This window comes from Anopheles maculipalpis, chromosome 3RL (genome assembly GCF_943734695.1).
Source record: "Anopheles maculipalpis chromosome 3RL, idAnoMacuDA_375_x, whole genome shotgun sequence".
In the NCBI taxonomy this organism is placed as follows: domain Eukaryota; kingdom Metazoa; phylum Arthropoda; class Insecta; order Diptera; family Culicidae; genus Anopheles; species Anopheles maculipalpis.
Genome location: NC_064872.1, coordinates 74,144,391 through 74,165,176, shown reverse-complemented (window position 1 = coordinate 74,165,176; position 20,786 = coordinate 74,144,391). Strand labels below are relative to the sequence as shown.

Here is a 20,786-nt window from a genome sequence, read left to right as displayed (position 1 = left end):
TAGTTTTTAAATTGTTCGGCATACGCAACCGTTTCTACCATCATCATCCTTCACTTATATTGACTTCATACTGTACGAGAGCAAAAACTGTCGCCGATAGAAACTTTCCTCAAACAGCAGTTTTGTAGCAAGGAAAAAAAAAAGGAAAAAAAAGGAACACTTCCACTTGTTTGCTTTTCGTCCCGGAGAAAACGAGGTAAGGACTGGCACGCCAGAACAGCACGGCAGCAAAACAGAACCAGCAACAAAGAGTGTAAAGTGTTGCCTTTTACCAGGTTGGGAAAGTTCTTTTTTTTTTTGTTTGGTTTTGTTTGTTCCAATCGGAATTTCCTTTCGATATTGACACAAAGAGACACACACACTGGACATTGTAAAAAAAAGTGTACAAAATACTGTCCAAGTGATGCCTTCAACAATGTTAGGATGAATGTGGAAGAGCTGCTTTTTAATATGCAAAGGGCAGTGCATAGTGAAGAGTTCTGTCTGCAAGCGTTCCTGGAGCACTTGGTTCCGTTCATCTTCGGTTGAGGGACAGCTCTTTAATTTTAAAATCATTACAAGACATTTATTTACCCTTTGCGTAGTTTGTCCGAACGATGCGTTGTCCTTGTCGGGTCTTTAGACTTGACTTAGCTGCGATAGGATGCGGACCGTCGTCGTGCACAAAAGCTTCCCGTCGGACAACCGTCACACAAGCGTAAAGCAATATCGATTCTTACGTATCAGCAACAGGTTGCTTGAAACAAGCCCGTAAAATGCTCGGTTCTAATTGAAAGAAAGGATTTGCAAGGGAGATCCTTTTGTATTTCGGAATTCAAATAGATTTCCAGGAATCAGCTTTCTCTTGACACCGTGGGTCACGCTAGGCTTTAAGAGCATACAAATCATGCACTGAGGAAGGATATTTGATGAGTAATGTTGTAAAATAACATTAAACTTACTCATAACTATTATTTCATCCCTCGTGTTTAATTTCATCAGCCACGCAGCCGTTACAAACTATTAGGCGCCTCCATCGGTGCGGCGCATTTTGTAACGGTCGGAAAATTAGTGCTCTTTGTGGGTTGTTTTCATGGGATGCATTTTGCTCACATTTTTATATACCACATGTGTATGTGTGTTTGTGTGTGTGTGCGTATTAAAATGCTTTTGGTGCGTAGGTGCATGCCATTATGAGATTGTATCATGCTGCTGGCTCACGGCTGGCTGGCACACGTGTAGAACAGCCTGAATGAAACAACTTTAATCCGTTCAACAAAACCGGATTACGGAGCCTGTTTTACTTGCACTGAATTAACCATTGCCAAACCGATGGTCGTGCGCATCTTCTTCGGACAGAGAAGGAAAATATTGTCTGTCGTGTGTGTTCCGCATGTTAGTTGTATCTCTGTTCGAATATCGCTTCATAGCGGATGAACAAAATCAAATATTTATAACGATTTTAAGGAGCTTAAAAGAAACGAAGTATTTTTTAAAATATGCAAATTGGATTGTAGAAATTTGAAACTTTACAAACAAAATTTGTAGGATAAAAATGCTCCTTTAAAAGGAGCATTCGTGTTACGGTGTTATGCAACTCGTTTGTCCCGGATTCCTTTGTGAAAAGTGTCTCAACAGCCTTCACCCTTTTATCGGCAGTCGATATCAACAGTTCGATTGATGCGAACAATAGAGTTTACAAAAAGCAAACGAATCGGTTTTCCTGTCGTCCTTTTTTTTTTTGTTGTCCTGTTGTTGTTGCTTCATCTGCCATTGCTTGTGCCAGTTTAGGGTACAAAGGGTAAGGAAGTGGCAGAGTCAAAGCTCCAGGACACGATCGTTTCTTCAATCATTTGATGCGCTTCAGTTGAGGCCTGCATTTTGTCACCGTAAGCAAATAAAGATGGAGGTCGCCCATCTTTCAAGGCTCAACCTGCAATGAGCAAGGTCTAGGGGTGATCTCGTTTGCTGGACATTGTAGCACACAAAAAAGGGAATTGTTTCACTATCTACAGCTCTTCCCACACTACCGACAATGGGGTCGGTGCTGATGATGATGAGCAGAATGAAAGGAGGCCAACGAGTGGCATCACACCTCCTTTGTGCCAACGAGGTGTGATGCCACTCGTTGGCACAGAGGAGAACGAAACATTGGGATCATCCCGATCCCGATTGGTGAAGCAGGCACGATAGCTTCAAAGATGAAGTATTCACTTTTGATTTTGTAGCCAACATTCCATCGACATTTTTACGGGCCGACACAGGCGACAATTTGTTTCCGTTGTTGGGATGTACGTTTTTCATTCCCAGTTGTAATTGATTCGATGCATCGATTCTAGCGAATATCCTCATCCTCATTAAACCGGGCTTCAATCATGTGTTGTGTGACGGATTAAAGAGCCAATATTGCGAGAAACGTCTTGTTTGATCATACCAACTTTGATCATACGCAGATAAAACAGGAGCTGGATTTGATGGGCATCATCAATTCATCTTGAAAAAGTAAAAACAAAAAAACGAGTGAGACGTTTTTCCTCCTCAACAGCTTGAGCAGACCAGTTGTACAAGATCTAGTGGAATGCTCTTACTGTGGGCAAAAGTTGTGCAATCCAATCTCCATTCCTTTGATTATTAATCCAATTGTAGTTTTCCTCGGCAATCGTTAATAGGTAATAATTAAATCCCGTGAAGCGAACTGCCAAATTTTTTTTACCAAAGTTTCACCGAATTCACATTTCATTCCCGTTGAATAATTCACACCTCTGCATCTGGTGCAAACCGGTGGAAATAATGGCCAACTAAACAGAACGATGCGTTTTGGGGTGTAAATGGGAACTTTAGCTAAATTATTACTGCGTCAATTAACACGTGCTATCCGCTTATGGATCAACTGGAATGAGGACGCTGATAAGCAAGAGAGCGCTCGGGTACACGGACATATGTGGTGGGGGTTGGGGGGGGGGGGGGGGAGGGTGGTTGGATCTGGGAAATGGGAAAATGGGAAAATGCTCATGAAAGTACCCGACCAGGGCAGTAATTATAAAATGTTTAATAGGGGCCGTTTGGGTCGGAATCATATGTTGATGTATTGATTAACTTTTTAATTACTCGAGTGGAGAACAGGTGGATTTACAAGTTTTTATTATTAAAATACTTTAATGCAATATGCATTTTTTAAATGCACTTATACTTAGTTAACGATTTGGAATTATATGTCAAAAAAAAACAAAAGCTCATCTAAAAAAATTCATTGAACGCGTGTGACAGCCTTTCCCATGGACGACGTTCTCACTGTTTGCAATTTCTTTTACAGCTCGATTCCGGGGAATTATTGACTGCTTTGAAATACACACTTTTGATTAAGATTTTTTACGTCCAACATCCGCTTCCTATCTGCTTTTGGTGCATTTAAAACTCTTCACGAGAAGATAATGGATGTTTAGATGATGGAAACCGAATCAAATTCAGCCAGTGTCGGTGAAAAAGTACCTAACGATCTTGAACTTTGGCGCTCAGGGATAGGGTTTTTTGTATATTTTAGACTTGGGGGCGGTTCGGTGGTATAAGGGACAACGGTGCCGGTCTTCGAAGGCCAGGACCGGGGTTCAAATCCCATCTGAAGCGTCTCCCCGTAGTGAGGACTGATTAATCCAACTACGTGATATCCGCAAGTTTAGTGAGCCATTTCGATGGCCGGCATAATCTTAGAGGTTGTATAGCCAAGAAGAAGAAGAAGAATTATATTTTACACTCCTAGTCCTCTTCATCTTATTCTTCTCTCTCAGAGGGATCACATCAATAATGAGTCTATCCCGCATCGGATTTTATAATTCTAGAGACACCTTGCAGTTTTTGTACGTCTTCGAATTCTAATTTGTTGGCAATTCCTCAATTCTAGAAAGAACTGCAGCCCAATGCTTATAAAACAATGGTACAAAATATGGTAAAACCATAAGAGAAGTAAATTTAAGCCTTTGTTTCATCTAACAAAAAGCCACCGATCCATTTTTCCGCACGGGTTGCCAGACAATCTTACACCAGGCCTTCTCTTCCCTATATCGCGCTCATGGTACTCGATAACACGACTCGATTTTTTTATTTTGCAATGGTCAGTTGGAAAAGCTGTCCATTTCTAAACCACGTCAGTCACTATTTAGAGATACCTCGAAAACTGGAAACCAGACAGGACCTAGAAACCATCAAAGATGTTCATCGTGGTTGGGCAGAACAGACCGATAGCTGTCAGTCCAATTTTCCGATTTGCTACCGAAAAGCTCCATCCATTTCTAAAGCTCGCCACTTTTCATCAGTTAACCATTGGTGGACGTTTTGCAGCACTGTGAAGAATACACTGTTAGTATTCTTAAGCTAGTTAAACCCTCGCACCGTCTTACCTTCGGAACAGTTCGGACACGCGTAACCTTAATGACGGGTACCGTCGGAATTCCCACTACTTAAACAGTTGGTCCAACTGCTACAACAAGACAACACACCAATGGCTGAGTAGCAAATAAAAAAACGCAACTACCCCCCCCAAAACAATCAACATTCATGCACCGTGATGAACATCGTGACATCGGCTACAGTGACACCGTCCGTTCCGTTCTAGTATTCCAATTCCGCAAAGGTTACACTCAATTTGCGTTTGATTTCTATGTGCCCGATGTGCGATGCGGAGGGCGACACCGTGGCACCCCGTGGACCGTGTTTGCGATGAGTTTTCGATTTCGATTTGATTATATTAACCCACCTCCGTCCCGTCTGGTTTCACCACGTGCGGGGAAATGGTGAACCGACGAAATGTTAGTTCCTCCGTGACCAGACCAGACTCAGACAGGATGAGGATGGGCAACAGCGTACGGAGGAATGTTAATTACGGAGCTAGGGCAAAACGGGGCGGCTCAAGCTCATTAGGAAGTTTAGGTCGGTTCTTAGTTGTTTGTGGTACTGATCGACGATCGATCGGTTGCGAAAAGGAAAACAACACACTTTTTAAGCCACCATCTGTGCACACATACACAGCATGCGCGCTGGTTTGTAGCGAGCAAGCTTCGGTTGTGTGTTGTGCAGTGATTCGGGCACGCTCAAGAAAATGGAGGCATAAACGTGAAAGGTGGAAAAGCTTGTTTAATCGGTTTAACTGGCTGACAGTGGCGGTGCGTACCGAAGGAACCTTAGTCTTAGTGCTAATGAATATATGCATCAATTTCAAAACACATCACACGCGTACCGAAGGTTGTGAAGCTTGCTATTCCGCCGCAACCTATAGCGCACCAAGATGGACGGTGTGCCCTGGATGGGAACACAGATGTAGCTCCACGAACACCACTAAGCTACGGCAAGTGGTAGCAATTTTTTTGAGCAATAGATCGGGAAGCGGTTAAATGTGCACCCGCACGCACTAACCGGCTACGCAATCGATCGATTGATCGTGGTTGATAATATTGGTATCAAACGTGCTGCGTGCCACTCCACCACTAACACACACACACACACGAACACTCGGTTGGTTGCGAAGCCTTTTCTTTCCAAATCGCGACACGCACTAACCTTTACACTCTTCCGGCCATGTAAAGCACGGCCCTTACAAGCCAGCTACACACTGTTCTACACGCACCGACGACAACGATGATCGAGTACAGAGACACACTAGTAACAAATAAAAACCGTCCGCGACACAGACACACAGAACCCGATTGGGTGCCGGATACAAAATTTCAACACTTCACACACGGCAAGAGCCAACGTACCGAGACTTGATCGTGATCTGCAAATGAAGATTGCCGGCTCTCGCAGGCAAATGGCGACCTGCCCGGGTGCTGGTCGTCTGATGATAGAGCTGCGTTCTATCACACCCTTTCCACCTTTCTAGGTTAGCGCCGTGTGTGCGTGTGTCTAGGTCGATTACCACCGCCGACAACACGTATGGCCGTGCGGGTCGAAAAACGAATTTTAAGTATCGCGCTACCTCCCATCTAACGACGCTACGCTCATCAACACTTTGGTGCTTCTGCGTGTACTTCAGGCGTGTACCCGTTATGTACTGGCCACCGTCACAACACGGTCTAGACGTGTGGCACCGCAGGTACGGGAATTCTGTTCGTAAACGGACCGGACGGCGCGAACCGTATGATATGCGTTCCTCAGCTGCACACTATCAACTGATAGCACTGGCATGGGTACACACTCCGGTAGCAAGGCTACGCGTTAGGTCCACCGAAATAATTGAACATGCTCCGTCGGTACGGTTGTGGTAGTGGTCGGACGCTGATGCTGTGACAGTGAGCTCGCGAGTTGTTCGGGAGTTGAGCAGGACTTCCTCGCGAGTCCGCTCAACATGCTTCTTCCCATGCGTACGCCATATATGAACATTTATTACTGGGAAACATTTTTAAGCTAATTGAGCTTAAAATTTACCCTTTGGTTGCTTTATTAAAATTCTTCTCACAGCGGCGATTAGCGCCCGGCGATGGTGAGTGGCGTTTTTGGTGAGCTGTGAGGTGAGCGTCACTCACATGAGATGAGAATCGTTTCCATGGTGCATAACTCGCAAGGATGAGGCGCTTTATGTGAGTGAATGAGAAAATGGGAAATGCATCGAGCGCTTGCTTGCAGTAACCGAGAACATCGGAAAATGCACCCGATCGATAATGGTATCCGAGACAAACACACACACACACACCGGTTAGATATATCTTTGCATTATGAATGAGCGTAGTATTTTTGCCATTATGCTCCTTCACGTGGGCTAGGTTGTGTCCGGGGTGCTCCCCGAATATGCAACCCGAAGGCATGGCACCCGAACGTTAGCTAGTGGTGTGCAACAGATGTGTTTGTGTGTATTGAAGGCAACGGCAGTGAAAATCTGAAAGCTGCATTCATTCATGCTTGCTGGAAAGTGGGTAGATATTCATGAAACAGGTATGCGGCATAATACCAGCCGTAGAGAGAACCAGATGAGGCAAAAGAGGTGGAAGAGCATAAAAATGTAACAAAAAACACATGTTGCTTTTCACTCATTTATACAATAGGTGAGTGTGTTAAGGAAGATTTATAATATATTGCATTTGTGATTAGAATTCAGAGAAGAAATTATGAAATGAATGGAATTGTTCCATTACTCTACCACAATGGCTAATGGAAGTGCTTTTGTTTAGCTCTTTTTTTTTACTCCACTTCTCTTCTTCTTCACGGCTTAACGACCTGCTTGGTTATGTTGCCCATCCAACGTGTCGTTGTTCGCCCCCGATAAAATGTTCACGTGCTATTAGTATCAATTTTCATTGGCTTCCTGCCCATAATATTGGCCGGCAGCCATAAGTTGCAGCACGTTCGAACTTTGTTGACTTCTGAAAAAGCTGCGTAACGGGAAGGGCTACGAGTTGATAAAGAATATATTTGTAATCCTTCACAATCCCACATCCTGATGACGTAAATTAAAACTATATCTGAGCAGTAGTATCTGTTGCCAATTCTGAAGTTACCTAGCCTACTGCTTCTTCTGCTGGAGATTTCGTCTAACAATGCTGTATGAACGCACGCTTTGACCGTGGTCCTAAGCTGCAGAAGGATAGCCAGAGCTTCCGTATGTTTTCATCACCCACTGTTAGGTAGCCGCGTTCTGGTCGGGATTTTAATTATTGCTTCTTATTAAAAGTTCATTTGAGCCTTGGAACCGTCGTACGATGTCTCTACCACCGGAGAACCATCTTAATCGTGTCTTCGACCGTGGATTTACATTAGGGGTAGCCAAAATATTTTTTGAAATCATGTAAAAATATTTTAACATCAACAAGGACTGTAGTTAAGCTTTGCTTCTATTTTAAGACAATTTTTAAAACCATTTATTTTGCTGAGAAGATTTATTGTAACTGGTGTTTGCATATGCCAAATAAAATGTTGAAGTACAAGTTTAGGCAACATATTAAGACCACCTGCAATTCTACAAAACCTAACAATGAGATATTGTAGGTAATTTTCAATTATTCCATTTAATTATTTTTTTGTGAAATATTTTGAGAAAACTTTCCTGTCTTTTCCTAACTTTATCCTATTGGATGAATTATTAAATCGATTATCTGTCTTTTCCTGCCATTCTGATGAAAATATTTACAAAATAACAAATAAGTTCATAAAATAAGATTATTCATCGATTTTAAAACTCTCCTTTTTACTTCAACACTACGCTAAGGCTAGGATTGGCTTTGGTATCTAGAAGCTTTAGATCTAAACATTTTGAAAACTTTTCTGGCTTTAAAATCTTGAACAATCAAAAATAAGTTTATGGACAAACACAAAGTTGCTATAAATATTTCAGACGCTGATGTTTATTAGCTTCTAAATTTTGATAAACTTACAGTAGAAGTACAAACAGCAGCAATTTGAAAAATGGTCATAAAAGTGGTCTTAATTGTCCGTCTTCTTTTTCTTCTAGGCTTAACGACCCTTCTAAGGTCATGCCGGTCATTGAATGTAGTTTAAATTAAACCCCGTAGTTGAATAGCCAGTCCTCACTACGGGGGGACGGTCTAGATGGGATTTGAACCCCGGTTTTGCCGTTTGAAGACCGGCTCTGCTGTCGCATATTCCACCGGGCCGCCCCGTTGTCCGTCTCTGTATGTGTAAATTTAAATTGAAATTTTTAAAACATATGTTTTAAAATTTTAGTATTCTATATAACGAAATAGACCATTAACTTAAGCTATCTGTTCTTTTTTGTTTTTGTTTAAATAAATAAAGAGGTGTTCGTATAGTTTTGTTAAGCACTGTACCTTTATCACATTTTCCCATCGTGTTCGAGTACGCAAGAAACTTGCACAAAAGCATTTTATACATGTTTTTGCCTTGCATCCAACGCTTGTGTACAATAAAATGCAATGGCAGCGAGAAGGGCGTTGAAATTGAACAACAGCATCTGTTGCATTTCGGAAGATATTGCTGAATAATAATAAAAATAAGGTAGATCTTTTGCTTGGATGGGGAAAACAGATTAAAAATATAGATCAAGGAAATTTCACAAACTGGTTACATAAAAAAAAGTAGAACAAAGTACAATAGGGTATCAAAATAAAGACGTGCATTGGAAAGAGCATTACATCTGTTGTTATTCAACCATAATCTCGTCCATGTTTACACGTCCATCTGTTGATAACAAAACGAGCGCTGCATACATGGCTTGAACGGAACTCGCTGACCGTAATGATAGCATTTAGTCGTGCACACTCGGACAAGGAAGTGTGAGTCACATCGCTATGATACTGAGAAGACCTCCGAGTCATTGACACAGCACGTTACATGCAGTTTACATGCACTGACTTAGTTAGAGCTTGATGATAGGCTAGAGAACTAGAACCACAGTTGCCGATCGAACGCACGTTGCATTATGTGTTCACCCTTCGAACCGGTTTATCTCACTGTGTCAGTAGAGCTGCGGATAGAATTACTGTCCGCGTTGCCACCACCGACCACGATCGATTGTCGGATTGCTCAGTAAGGATGTGGAGAAGAGAAACAGCTCCTAGACTGCCTGATGATCGCAATGAACTTGAACTCGACGCCTTCGCAGGCAGGCCCTTGGCTTTATGGTTCAGTTCCTGTTCACCTTCCCTATGCAGGTGAGCTGCCTGATAATACGTCGTTTAAGTAAAATGGAGAAGAAATGCACAAATGCGTACCGTTTATGAAGTACTTGGGTATGAGTATTCCAGACGGTTTATGAAGCGGATGTTTTTTGGGGCAAAATACGTAATGCTTTTTTTCAGCATTGTGGCAGCAATAAGCGTGCGAAAAAGATTTACCCAAGTGGCTAATGATCTGTTTCGTTAGCTTGGAGTCTATAGAGCACTTAGGCTGTGCAAACGATTTATCCAAGTGGCTGATAGTCTGTGTCCCATAACTCGCTTTCCAAAAAGTTGCCACGTGCGGGTTCGTTTGTGGGATGAAAATATTTGAAAACAAAAAGCAAACAAAAACATATATACAACCACAACACTGGTTTCACAACTGTGCCATCCAATTCGAACACTTGCCGAAGGCTATCAAATGGAGTGCCGGGAACTTTATTACGCTGTATCGCCTTTGCTGGAAGCATTCAGTTCGCGAGACATCGCGAATAAATTAAAATCCAGAATGCCTCGAGAATATCACTAGTGTGGGATGGTTAACATCGCATCACCTAGCTGCACAATGCAGTTTTTCAAAAGACGCACAAAATTGCACCAAACAAAGTGGCTTCTTTTGTGCCCTAACGTTCATCGGAGCCTACACTTTACTGTCAATTTAAACTCGGTTGAGTGAATATTTGCAAATTACGTTCGGTTTGTTTAGTAAACAAAGGGGAAAAAGAGAGACTGTAAGATCGAGCTGTGTCGTAATATTTAACTGCCCTTCCTACAGGAGATCGTTCTCCACTGAGCGGGAACACACACACACACACTCACACACGAGGCAGCTCAAGGCGAATGCATCAAGGCAAGTTGCATTTCCTGCTCGATTTCGTAAAGAGTGGCCGTACTTGACAAAAAAAAAGGACCGTGGGGAAAACTTGTAAGCCGATCCTCTGATTGATAACATTTGCAACCCTCCCCCCCCCCCTCGCATCCTATTTATTTTCCTTTTTTTTCTGTCTCGCTCTCTCTCCTGCTGTTTCAATGCCATGGTGATATGTTGGGATGGTGAAGCTCGCCTGCTTGTTGCTGTATTTGCTCACCAGCCACAGCACACGCTCAGTCGTTCTAGGTCGGGTTCTCGACGCGTTCCGACGATAGGGGTTTAAACGAGTTCGGTCCTCCGACTGTAGCAGTCTTGTTTGCGGCATGCGCTCCGTTGCAGCTGCTGCGTTGCATAAATATCAAAACAAAGCCGTGCTTTAGGTGTGTGTATGTGCGTTTTTTGTTAAAGTTCTTTTGGCTAATGCTTTAAAACTTACCAAAAAATAGGTACGTGTGTGCTTCTTGTGGCTTTGTGTGTTCACAAGATTTTGTTGCCAATGGTTGTGAAATTTGTATTATTATTGATTTTTTTTTCTCTTCTGTCTTTTGTGTTTCTAATCAAACTTCTTGACAGCAGAAAACAGAACAGCAGACAGCAAAGGAAAAGGAATCAGCAGTGAGGAAATCGCTCACAAGCGGGAGGAACTAAAAAGAACCAACACGGCGATGACGGTTCTACCGGTGATGGAGCTAACGGATGAGGAGAAAGGTAAGGGCACTTCTTGGCTTGGGGTTTCCTTTGTAGAAAGTGAAATCGTACAGCTACACGATAGTGAAAGGTTTCTTTATTTTCCCAATGCGCGGAAAAACAAAACCAGCCGGCATTCCTGTCAAAAGTGCTCGAAATGTTCGTTCTCGTTCTGCTCGGGGTTTTCCACTGCTCGGGGTGGATTCTGCGCAGAACGCAAAGTGTCACATTCAAAGAGCAAAAAGACGTTGACGCTGTTTTCCTTTGTTCCTCACAATCACCATTACATCAGGAGGGACAGTTTTTCACAATCATATGCTGAAATGTCTAGCTCGTTATTTAGTTGCAATTCTAATCGACAATTAGCACCCGGAACTCAGGTATCTGCGTTTGTGTGTGTGTGGAGGAAAAGTGATCATTTCCTTCACAAGCCCCTCAGGCACGATACATCTGGGAGGGGGGGAAGAAAACCCGACCCGGCCAGAGAGCGCAATTAAATGGCTCTCGTTTAACGTGTCAGAGGCGCTTCAAGCGCTCATGCTAATCAACACTGATCATCCGCTAAACAGTGAGGATCGTCTGCTCAGCGCTTGTGATCTATTGCGCGCGTTCGGTGCTAGAATTGCAACAAAAAAGCTATAATAATAATCACATTTAAATGAGCATGTAAGCGATCCGTAACGGTAGCTTTAAAGGTGGCCGTTGCGGTTCGGCAAGCCTAATGCATATTTAATTGAGACGTTTCGTTTGAATTGTTTTTGTTTAACTTTTTGAGCAATGAGTAAGAATGAAAGCTCTGCCTATAAAGTCGTTAGTAAATATTTGTTCTAGTCCGAGGGACAACGGCACGTGCAATTTGACGTACGAAATTGTTGTGGAATGAATTAGAAACTTCATTCATACGCCGGTTGATGCACTGTGGGACTCGTAAAAACCTAGCGTTTGGACGGACAACCAAATAATAGATTGTTTAATCAGTTGCGAAAAAGCTTGCCTATCTTGATAATGTATAGAGTGATAAGATTTGTGTACGTAAATAAGTACGGTAACGTTTCGATTCACGTGTTCCTTTGCATCATCTTGTGTCGCGAGGCAAACAAGCGAGGCAAGGGTAAAACCGATGATCGATTTGTGCTAAGCACCAGCACAGTAATAGAGCATTACTTATCCACAACGCTCCGCTGCCTTATGTAAGGCGGATCGCTAGGCAATCGTAGGCTTCTTCCCATTGTGTTCGGAAGGGTTCAGGGAGGCCGGGCATCGTGCGCAATATAAATGATCTAGCTATTTTTATTGCCAGCATGAAGTCGGTGGAAAAAAAACACATCCAAATCGCGATTTGCACAACAGGCGAGTAGTTATTCTTCTGGATTCTGCGGGAATGAATATAGAAGTTTCGTTGCTTTTTTTTGTATATCCATTCTCAGTCCCTTCCTTCCTTTTTTCACACTTCTCTGTCAACTTGAGAGTTGAAATTTTTGAAGATCGGCTTGAAAAATCGGCGGGCCAAGAATAGCGCAACACACTTTGAAAGTGAACAATGACGAAGGGCTTTTAAAATGTATCGGATTCGTCTAATGAGCTTTTTTACGGGGGAGCCGTAAGTGGTGATGCTCTGAAGCTGATTCTAGCGAAATCTCCACCAGTTGGGGTGTGACGTGCATGAGGGTGTGCTTGTGTGTGGAAAATAAGGTTTGAAATTAATTGTTCCGATGGAATGAGAATGCGAATACGAGACAAACTCGCGTCTCATAGGGTGGTTCGTTTTATTGAGCGGGGGAAAAATACTAGGAAACCGTGATTTAAGCGGTAAATGTTGTTGTTTGATTATAGATGAGGTTTGTTGCAGCTATTAGTTGTAGAATTTGTTAATCAATGAAGTTGATAAAACAGGTTATGTACAACAAATGCATTAAAGAGGCGACTTTATTAAAATGCATGGTTAAAAGATGTTGTGACGAATCCATTTTTTTATTTTGGGATAAGTTTGTTGTACTTTTCTCAGATAAAACGTCGTCTATTTCCTCAATTCGCTCATGATCATTACCAAGAAATTATTTAGATGTATTTACCTCTTCAAATTGGTTCTGAAATTCACAATAATGAAGTTCTCAACGGCTTCATTTTTCTTCTAAAATCTCTAGATAAGTCCTCTAGGGGATATCACTAATCGTCAAGCGCACTTTCAGTTTCTGAATGCTCCGGTCGCTTTAAATGGTCAGAGAGCCAGATCCAGGCTTCCGGTCTATAGACGGTTTGTTCCCCAGAAGCACCAGAATTCTATAGACATTTCCCCGATGACCTCTTTTATATGGCTCAGATTGGGCAGACAGTACGAAACAACCGTGAATAAACACCGTAGCTACCGTGAATAAACATATGAAGCTCTCAAATTTGAACCGCATGTAGTCAACAAGTTATGACCGGTATATCGCCTACCAAGTGATAGCGTAATCGCCTGAAAAATCGGTACATTTGGTCGCTTTTTACATGCATACAGTCTTAGACTTGTGTATCTGACATTAGCCGCTGTGTTGTATTGTCATTTATTTTATTATAATTGTTAAAAGACCATAAATGGTTTTATGGTAAAAGACCATAAAAGACGAGAATGGTTACTGACACCATTCTCGTTACTTTTTTTTTGTTTTTTGGGTGAGAAAATTCAACTCACAATTTTAAAAGCCATTCTCCATTGGAAATTCGTTCCCAATGTAGTTCACAAATTGCCCAAAGTTTTTTTTTTGATGAGTGTCTTCTTCTTGGCTTAACGACCTCTAGGGTCATGCCAGCCATCAAAAATGGATTTCTAGACTGCCAATACCACGTAGTTGGTATCGGCATTTGAACCACGGTCCTGCCGTTTGAAGACCAGCGCCGCTGTCGCCTACACCAGCAGGCCGCCCCAAATGATTTTGATGATTGTATGATAGCTTAATTAGACAATCTTCCTTTTATGCTTCTTTTGAAACTGCAACCTCAAAAAACTGTGTCTTTGCTTCAATGCATCCGTAGCTTTATAGTTAATGCAGCGTACGGTGAATCATTCCGGATAGCCAATCGATACCTGTTTTTGCCGTGTGAAAGATCAACAAAATACTAAAGATATGTATTTTATAATAAATTAGCATCAGGCAATCAACTGAGGTTTATTTTTAAGTTCGATCAAAACTACCGGGCTGGGTGTATCGGGTCCAACACATATGACCTTGTCAGCAAGTATTAAATTAAATTTGAAGATCGGTGGGCAAAAACTTATCGATCAGAGAAGCGAATGTTCAAAATTCGGCAAATGGCATCATCGTTGGTAAATAAATTACTGTTGCTAAGAAGGTTTCCCAATTTTATAGACTATATCGGAAGTTTTGATTAAAATGTCGAAAAGAGAGAAGTCAAAAAGATATTCAATTGATAAGAGGTTTCTTCACTTTAACAAGATACAGGACGAAAACGAACCAAAACCATCTTAGAGTTTATCAGTTTATGTTTCATGGACACATTTTATCTGTTCGGTGGTCTCAAACCGCTCAAACGAATCATAAATCCATGTAGAAAAGACAGACATAGGTAAGACTAATGTCTTACTGACGCATGACCGTCGCCGCTGCCGCCTCACCAAACGGATTCACCCTAAGTGATTAAAATAAATTGCGTTCTGTATTATGTCAAGGTTATGGTCGTCTATGTATTAGGCCTCATTTTGTTATTAGGTAATTAAAAAGATTTCAAGATTTATTCTTATTTTGTAGAGTATTCGTTATACTTTAAGCTGGTAGACTTGATATTAGGTCCGTTAGACCGAAAACGAAAGTACCAACCGTTAAAAAACCATCCCATTCCAAGAAGCCTCGCCGTGTTTCGATCTAATGACTAGGACGCCTCAAACGTCTTAGACATTTTAATGTATCTTCATCTCACCTTCCCTTACAGAGGCAAAGCAGTACTTCCTGACACTCTTTACCGCCTTCAACAAACCGTGCGATGTTGGAACGGGCGCAGATCTGGAAGCGTGCCTTCCAACCTGGTTCGACGAGGCTAAGTTCAAACGTGGCCAAAAGTTCTACAGCGACAACCGGTTCGGTATCCTGCAGGCCAGCTTCTGCAGCTTGCTTGTCCTGTTGGCCGATCCGAAAGGGTTACGCATTCTCGAGCACACGGGCAAGTCGAGTACGACGGAAACGGCTCGCAAGCGATACGTGTCCACCTTTGTGCACATGAGCGATTGGTACGAGTGTGACCTAGTGCCGGGATCAAGGTAAGGAGCGATTTGAACTCCCTTCTGCATGCAACATATACTCCTAACGATTTTTTTTCACCCTCTATTCTAGATCATGGAAATCGCTCTCGCAAGTACGCCGCATGCATCTGAGCGCGTCGAACAGCGCCAAGAAGCGTAACCTAGGGTACATCAGTCAGCCGGAAATGGCACTTACCACGTTTGGCTTTATGGGTTTCCCACTGGTCCGTCCGCATCTGCTCGGCATTCGTTACGATAATCGTGAGGATCGGGAAGCCTTCATCCACTTCTGGGCCGTGATCGGGTTTATGCTTGGTGTGGAGGACGCACACAATATGTGTCTGTTCCGGTTGGAGGTGGTCGAGATGATCTGTCACATCGTGATACGGTACGTGTTCATACCTTCGCTGCAGCTCGAAACACAACTGCTGCGCCACATGATGGGAGCGATCGTGGATGCGTTCATACCCTACATGCCGTTCCTTTCGTACGAAAGCGTTATGTTTCTGACGCGTCGACTTGTCGGTGTTCCTGGTTACCAGTACGCGCTAGACATGAAGAAGGAATTTATCTGCCGCCCGCTGTTAACGAAGGAAGAGCTGGACGCGACAGTGGAGTACATTTCGCCACGCGATGGCTACCGACAGGTGGAGGCAATGTACCGTGCGATATTCTCTGACAAGCTGCACATCTACACGATCAAGGAACTAACGGACGAGATTAATCAAAACTATCTGGAATCGACCACGGATGGGACGAACGGTACGTACACGAAGCTACCGGGTGAAGAAGATCCACAGCAGTGGAAAACTTCCGAGCAACAGCTCCGGGAGCTGTTGGGTCTAAAGCACAACCAAGAACTGGTGATAACGACGGTCGAGGATGAGGACGAGTGGAACATGTACAGGGGCGACAGTAAGCTTAAGCTGTTGCCTGCACGCGATCAAACCAACGTGCGAATGACGGTGCAGTGTCTTAACTTCTGTTACAATACGATCGGACGGTTTACAAACGAGATGGCACTCTCGTTCATTCTTTATCGATTGAAGCGTCTGCATGGCAAGTAATCATGTAGAGTAGGAGTATCACAAGTATCACGAGAAAATGTTTAACCAAGCAGTACAAAACACAACGAAACAGGTTCATCGAAAAGCAATTTAGTTTAGCATGCGTAGGCACAGAGTGATAGAGTTTAAACGCATTATATGCAAAGGTTTCTACGGTGGAGCACACATAAAATGGTAAAAAGACAGGGAAAAAAGCATAATCCAGAGCAATAAAGTGAAATATTTTACGTACGAATGCGGAGAGTTTTCAATAGGACAGAGGTAAGATGTTTTATTTTAAACCCAGGTACCTGCTGTGTATTAAAAGCTTTGCTTACTTAAAAGCTAGAGATGTATCAAACTGTCAAACGTTTGATAACACCTACGCGAATGTCATGTACTTCAAAACAGATCTACTGCTTGCAACGAGATTCCCCAAAACCACTTACCACTAAAGCGTACCCATACGATTATCACAATTCGTTCCGTTCCTAGGGTTATCAAAGGTATCCTTTTCGATGCGTTTCGAACAAATCGTGCCAAAAGCGGGCTCGTTCCCGGGCTGGATCGGTCACCATCGTCGGTTTCACATTAATCTCGAGACAGTCGAGCCGAAAGTCGACCGAACCGTCTCGAGGTATTTTCTTCACCGGACGCCACTGCACATCGACTACATCGCGTGAATCGGCCGACGGATCGCCGTGCTTGGCGAAACTGGTCCACAGTGCGATGAAGTTGTCTCGTACGCGACATTCGTCACTTGATTGTGAAACGTTGGGCAACAGCTTTGGGCTACAACAATTGAACGACAAAACGAGAAGATGTTGAGCTTTTGATTTGCTTTCTTTAACAAACGATCACTCTACTCACTTGAACATGTACAGCAAATCATCACCGTGGCATGCGCCCGTCACGTTCGCACTGAGGAACAGCCGCTTTAGCAAACTAAACCGCCCATCGTACGTAAACCGGTAATGGTAGTGGCGTAGGTTTGGCTGATACTTGGCCAACCATTCGGCGTTGATCGCGGAATCCTTCATGAAGATCACATCCGTCAGCAGATGCTTCAGCTGATCGGTGGGCCACGTTGCTGGTGGTTCATCGGCGAAGTAAAACTTGAATACCTTGTTCGTTACTTCGGTTCGTTCGGTTGGTGTTAGATGGTGAAATAGTCTCGCCGTCATACGGGCCGGTATGTGGTGCATATCTTCTTGACGCGTTTTGCGCCGTATGATGTACAGTCCCAGTATACCTTCCGAATCGTTACAACCCTCGAGCAGTGGCATTCGGAGTGTGTCGTACGATTTGAGGAGCTCCTCGGGGGTTTGTGTGATGATCGAGGTGTCTGTTAGCGTTTGCTCGATCACTGGAAGAAAGATGAACACGAGATCGGCCTGTTTTTCGGCCAAATGTCCGAGAGCTTTCTGCTGTTTGGCGGCTAGCTTTTTTGCTGGCACTCGCTGTAGAGTTTCTGTAAGGGGGAAAGAGTTTAGTTAGTAATTCGCTATGAAATATACTATTATGACACATTATGAATTTTATAGCAAAAAAAGGCGTCTTGATCGATAAAATTTAACCTCGTCAGTCCTCATTTTTCGAACAGTTGACCTTTTAGCGAGCTCATTTGCATATTGTGTCACAAATCAAAAAATACCCCAAAAACTCTTCAAACAACAAACAGAAGCCCATCGATTCGTTAACCTACCTAGCGCACCCTGCTGACTCGTTCCACTGTACCCAAAATGGCGCGCCAGATTGAAGGCCATCTCGAGCGGCTTCGCCTGCATAAACGAGCTCGAGCAGACGACACCACTCTGGCAGATAACGCGGTGAAAATATTTCCTACAGATTGGAAGGTGAGGAAAACGAGCGCATTAGACGCTGGTGAGCACATTGACCAAATACTGGTCCGAGAAATCGGATCCGGCCGAACGGTTACCTGGAATTGGGCGAGAGCATGTGCAGATAGGCCGAGAAGCTGCCAGCACTTTCACCGAACAGCGTCACGTTGGATTGGTCGCCACCGAAGCTGGCAATGTTTTCATTAATCCACCTCAGTGCCAGTAGCTGACCAGAGAGAAAAATTGGATAAAAAAACCCCTCATAAAGTTAATGATCGTGAGCCGTAGAAGAAGCTCCGCATTTACCTGATCTTTAAGGCCAGCGTTTCCCTCGACACCGGCTTCGGGGAGGTAGAGGAATCCAAACGGCCCCAACCGATAGTTTACGGTAACTACGAGCACTCCACGTTGTAAGAAGTATTCCGGATTGTAGAATAGACTGCTACCACTGCCACAAGCGAAACCTCCACCATGAAGAAATACCATCACGGGAAGCCCTTTCGTTTCGCGTGCGTTCGCTTCCCGATCCGCCGGAAGTTGCGGTGTGTAGACATTCAGATAAAGTCCACTTTCCGAACCAAACACAAAGCCCGAGAAAAAATCGAGCTGTATGTAGTCGCTTCGTTCGACGTAGCATTTCAGCACCGGTCGGCGGAATCGTTCCAAAGGAACGGGCGCTTTAAACCGCAGCTTCCCGACCGGTGCTTCCGCGTACGGTACACCCTTGAAGTGGTAGTAACGAGCGCCATTTGGGAGCTGTGCCTTAACGCCGAGCAGTTGACCCTGCCGTACCGTAACGAGCGGACAGTCACGCGGTGGGAACAGACGCACGTTCAGATGGTGCACGACAAAGAGGATGACACCGCGCCCCAACCGTACGACCGCTAGCACAAACTGCCACACATTATCCCAATCGACCATCGTACAAACACTCACGCAACGGGGCTACTCGCACGCACTCACGCATGAACGCAACTCCGATCGTTCGGGGACAATCGTTGGAACCGTTCGTGTACGAACCGTTCAGCTGCCAGTTTACTAACAAACTGACGGACAAACAAACCGCACTGACCGACTGACTGACTGACTGAACTATCTGGTTGGTGGGCTTGATGGCTGGTTGGTTAGACAACCCTTCCAGACCAGGGGTGGAATAGGGGGAGGTTTGTGATTTGTTTATGTACTGTTTGGTCTCGCGAATGGTGGCGCTCCATTCGGTATGCACATGCGAGCCAGGGCGACTCAACTATTGGGGAGACTAGTCAATCAAAGCCGATTAATCAACAACAATATCTGTTACGGGCGTTTAACAGCAGAGTACGGTTTCTTTGAAGATTTGTCTTGTATTCGAGATTTTTTGTTAGTATTTTTTAAATATTACAGCTTAAAATAATTTTTAAAAAGCAGTTAAACTTACTCAAAGCTCTTCGTAAGAATCGTAAAATAATATTTGTATCTCAAATTCAATCCACGAATGAAATGGGCTGTTATACAAAATATTCTGAGAAATTTTTAACCTTTTCTATGTCTAGACCCCGGGCCACGTGATTTCAAAGCGAGAAAATTTCCAAAGCACTTATGAGAACCTGAAATTTTGGTTTGTAAATCTTTCGTGGCCCGCGGCCTTCTGATTTCGTACTGAGGATTTTTGGCGCTATCCCAGATGTTTTATTATTTATACCGAAACAAAAGTTAATTCTTCCCAATTTGTTTGTTACAAGTACGATTTTCCCCAGGTTAAAATATATTAAATGTGTCTTGGAAAAAATGCAATTTTGAAAGAAATAATGATTGATTTATTTTTTGAAAATAACTTAAACAGAAAAATGCATAGAGTTCAAATATATCAAACCAAAAAACTAATAATATCTGGAAAACTGTAAAAAAAAAAATGCGGGAGAAAAACAAAAATATTTTTTTTTCAGTACAACGGATTGCGCCGTGTTACCGAAAGCAAAAATATATTGGCTTAACATTAATCCACCTTGATTGCTCCCCAATTTGAGCGCCCCTGCCAAAAAACGTGTTTTCTCGTTTGGGTGGGGTGAAGAGAAAATCAAGCTTGAACGCATACAAATGCAGTCCCGTTGGACGCCACCGTGGCGTCCACCTTGATGCGCCCCCAGCATATGACTCAATCGACTCGCTGTATTGTGCAAGTTTTTGTGAATCTTTCCCAACGCTTTAGTTAATGTTTTTGTGCTTCAAATTTTATAACAAAAAAATCTAACCTGTTCTTGTACTGCCTAAATTAAGAATGCCTTTCACTCGTCCTGTAGCTGCAGTTTCTTTAAGAAAAACAGTGCCTAATTACGGTCATAAAATGTAATGCAAAAGTCATTCAGGTTAATAAAAACATGTTAACTAAAGTTTGTACAACTAAACAATTATACACTTATTTGCTTCACAGACAAGAGAGTCTTTCCCTGAGCTGACTTGCAGCTGCATTTAACACCCTCGGCAAACTAATGCACTGCCATCTTATCGATGGGCAAAGGCTTTCAA

At 43.2% G+C, this 20,786-nt stretch overlaps 3 protein-coding genes across 3 annotated transcripts in view; 2 read left to right on the top strand and 1 right to left on the bottom strand.

The window, feature by feature from the left end:
* The window catches only part of LOC126561947 (protein bric-a-brac 1-like), a 182,951-nt gene that overhangs the window by 61,341 nt on the left and 100,824 nt on the right, over nt 1-20,786 (top strand). The window lies entirely within an intron of this gene.
* Nucleotides 11,136-16,461, top strand: LOC126562257 (uncharacterized). The gene is made up of 3 exons (XM_050218715.1): nt 11,136-11,178; nt 15,088-15,412; nt 15,486-16,461. The coding sequence occupies exons 1-3, from the start codon at nt 11,136-11,138 to the stop codon at nt 16,459-16,461; spliced, it is 1,344 nt and encodes a 447-aa protein (XP_050074672.1).
* Nucleotides 16,941-19,220, bottom strand: LOC126561907 (esterase B1-like). The gene is made up of 5 exons (XM_050218273.1): nt 18,588-19,220; nt 18,380-18,507; nt 18,146-18,282; nt 17,311-17,911; nt 16,941-17,232 (listed from the first exon to the last, which is right to left on the bottom strand). The coding sequence occupies exons 1-5, from the start codon at nt 19,200-19,202 to the stop codon at nt 16,941-16,943; spliced, it is 1,773 nt and encodes a 590-aa protein (XP_050074230.1). The 5' UTR covers nt 19,203-19,220.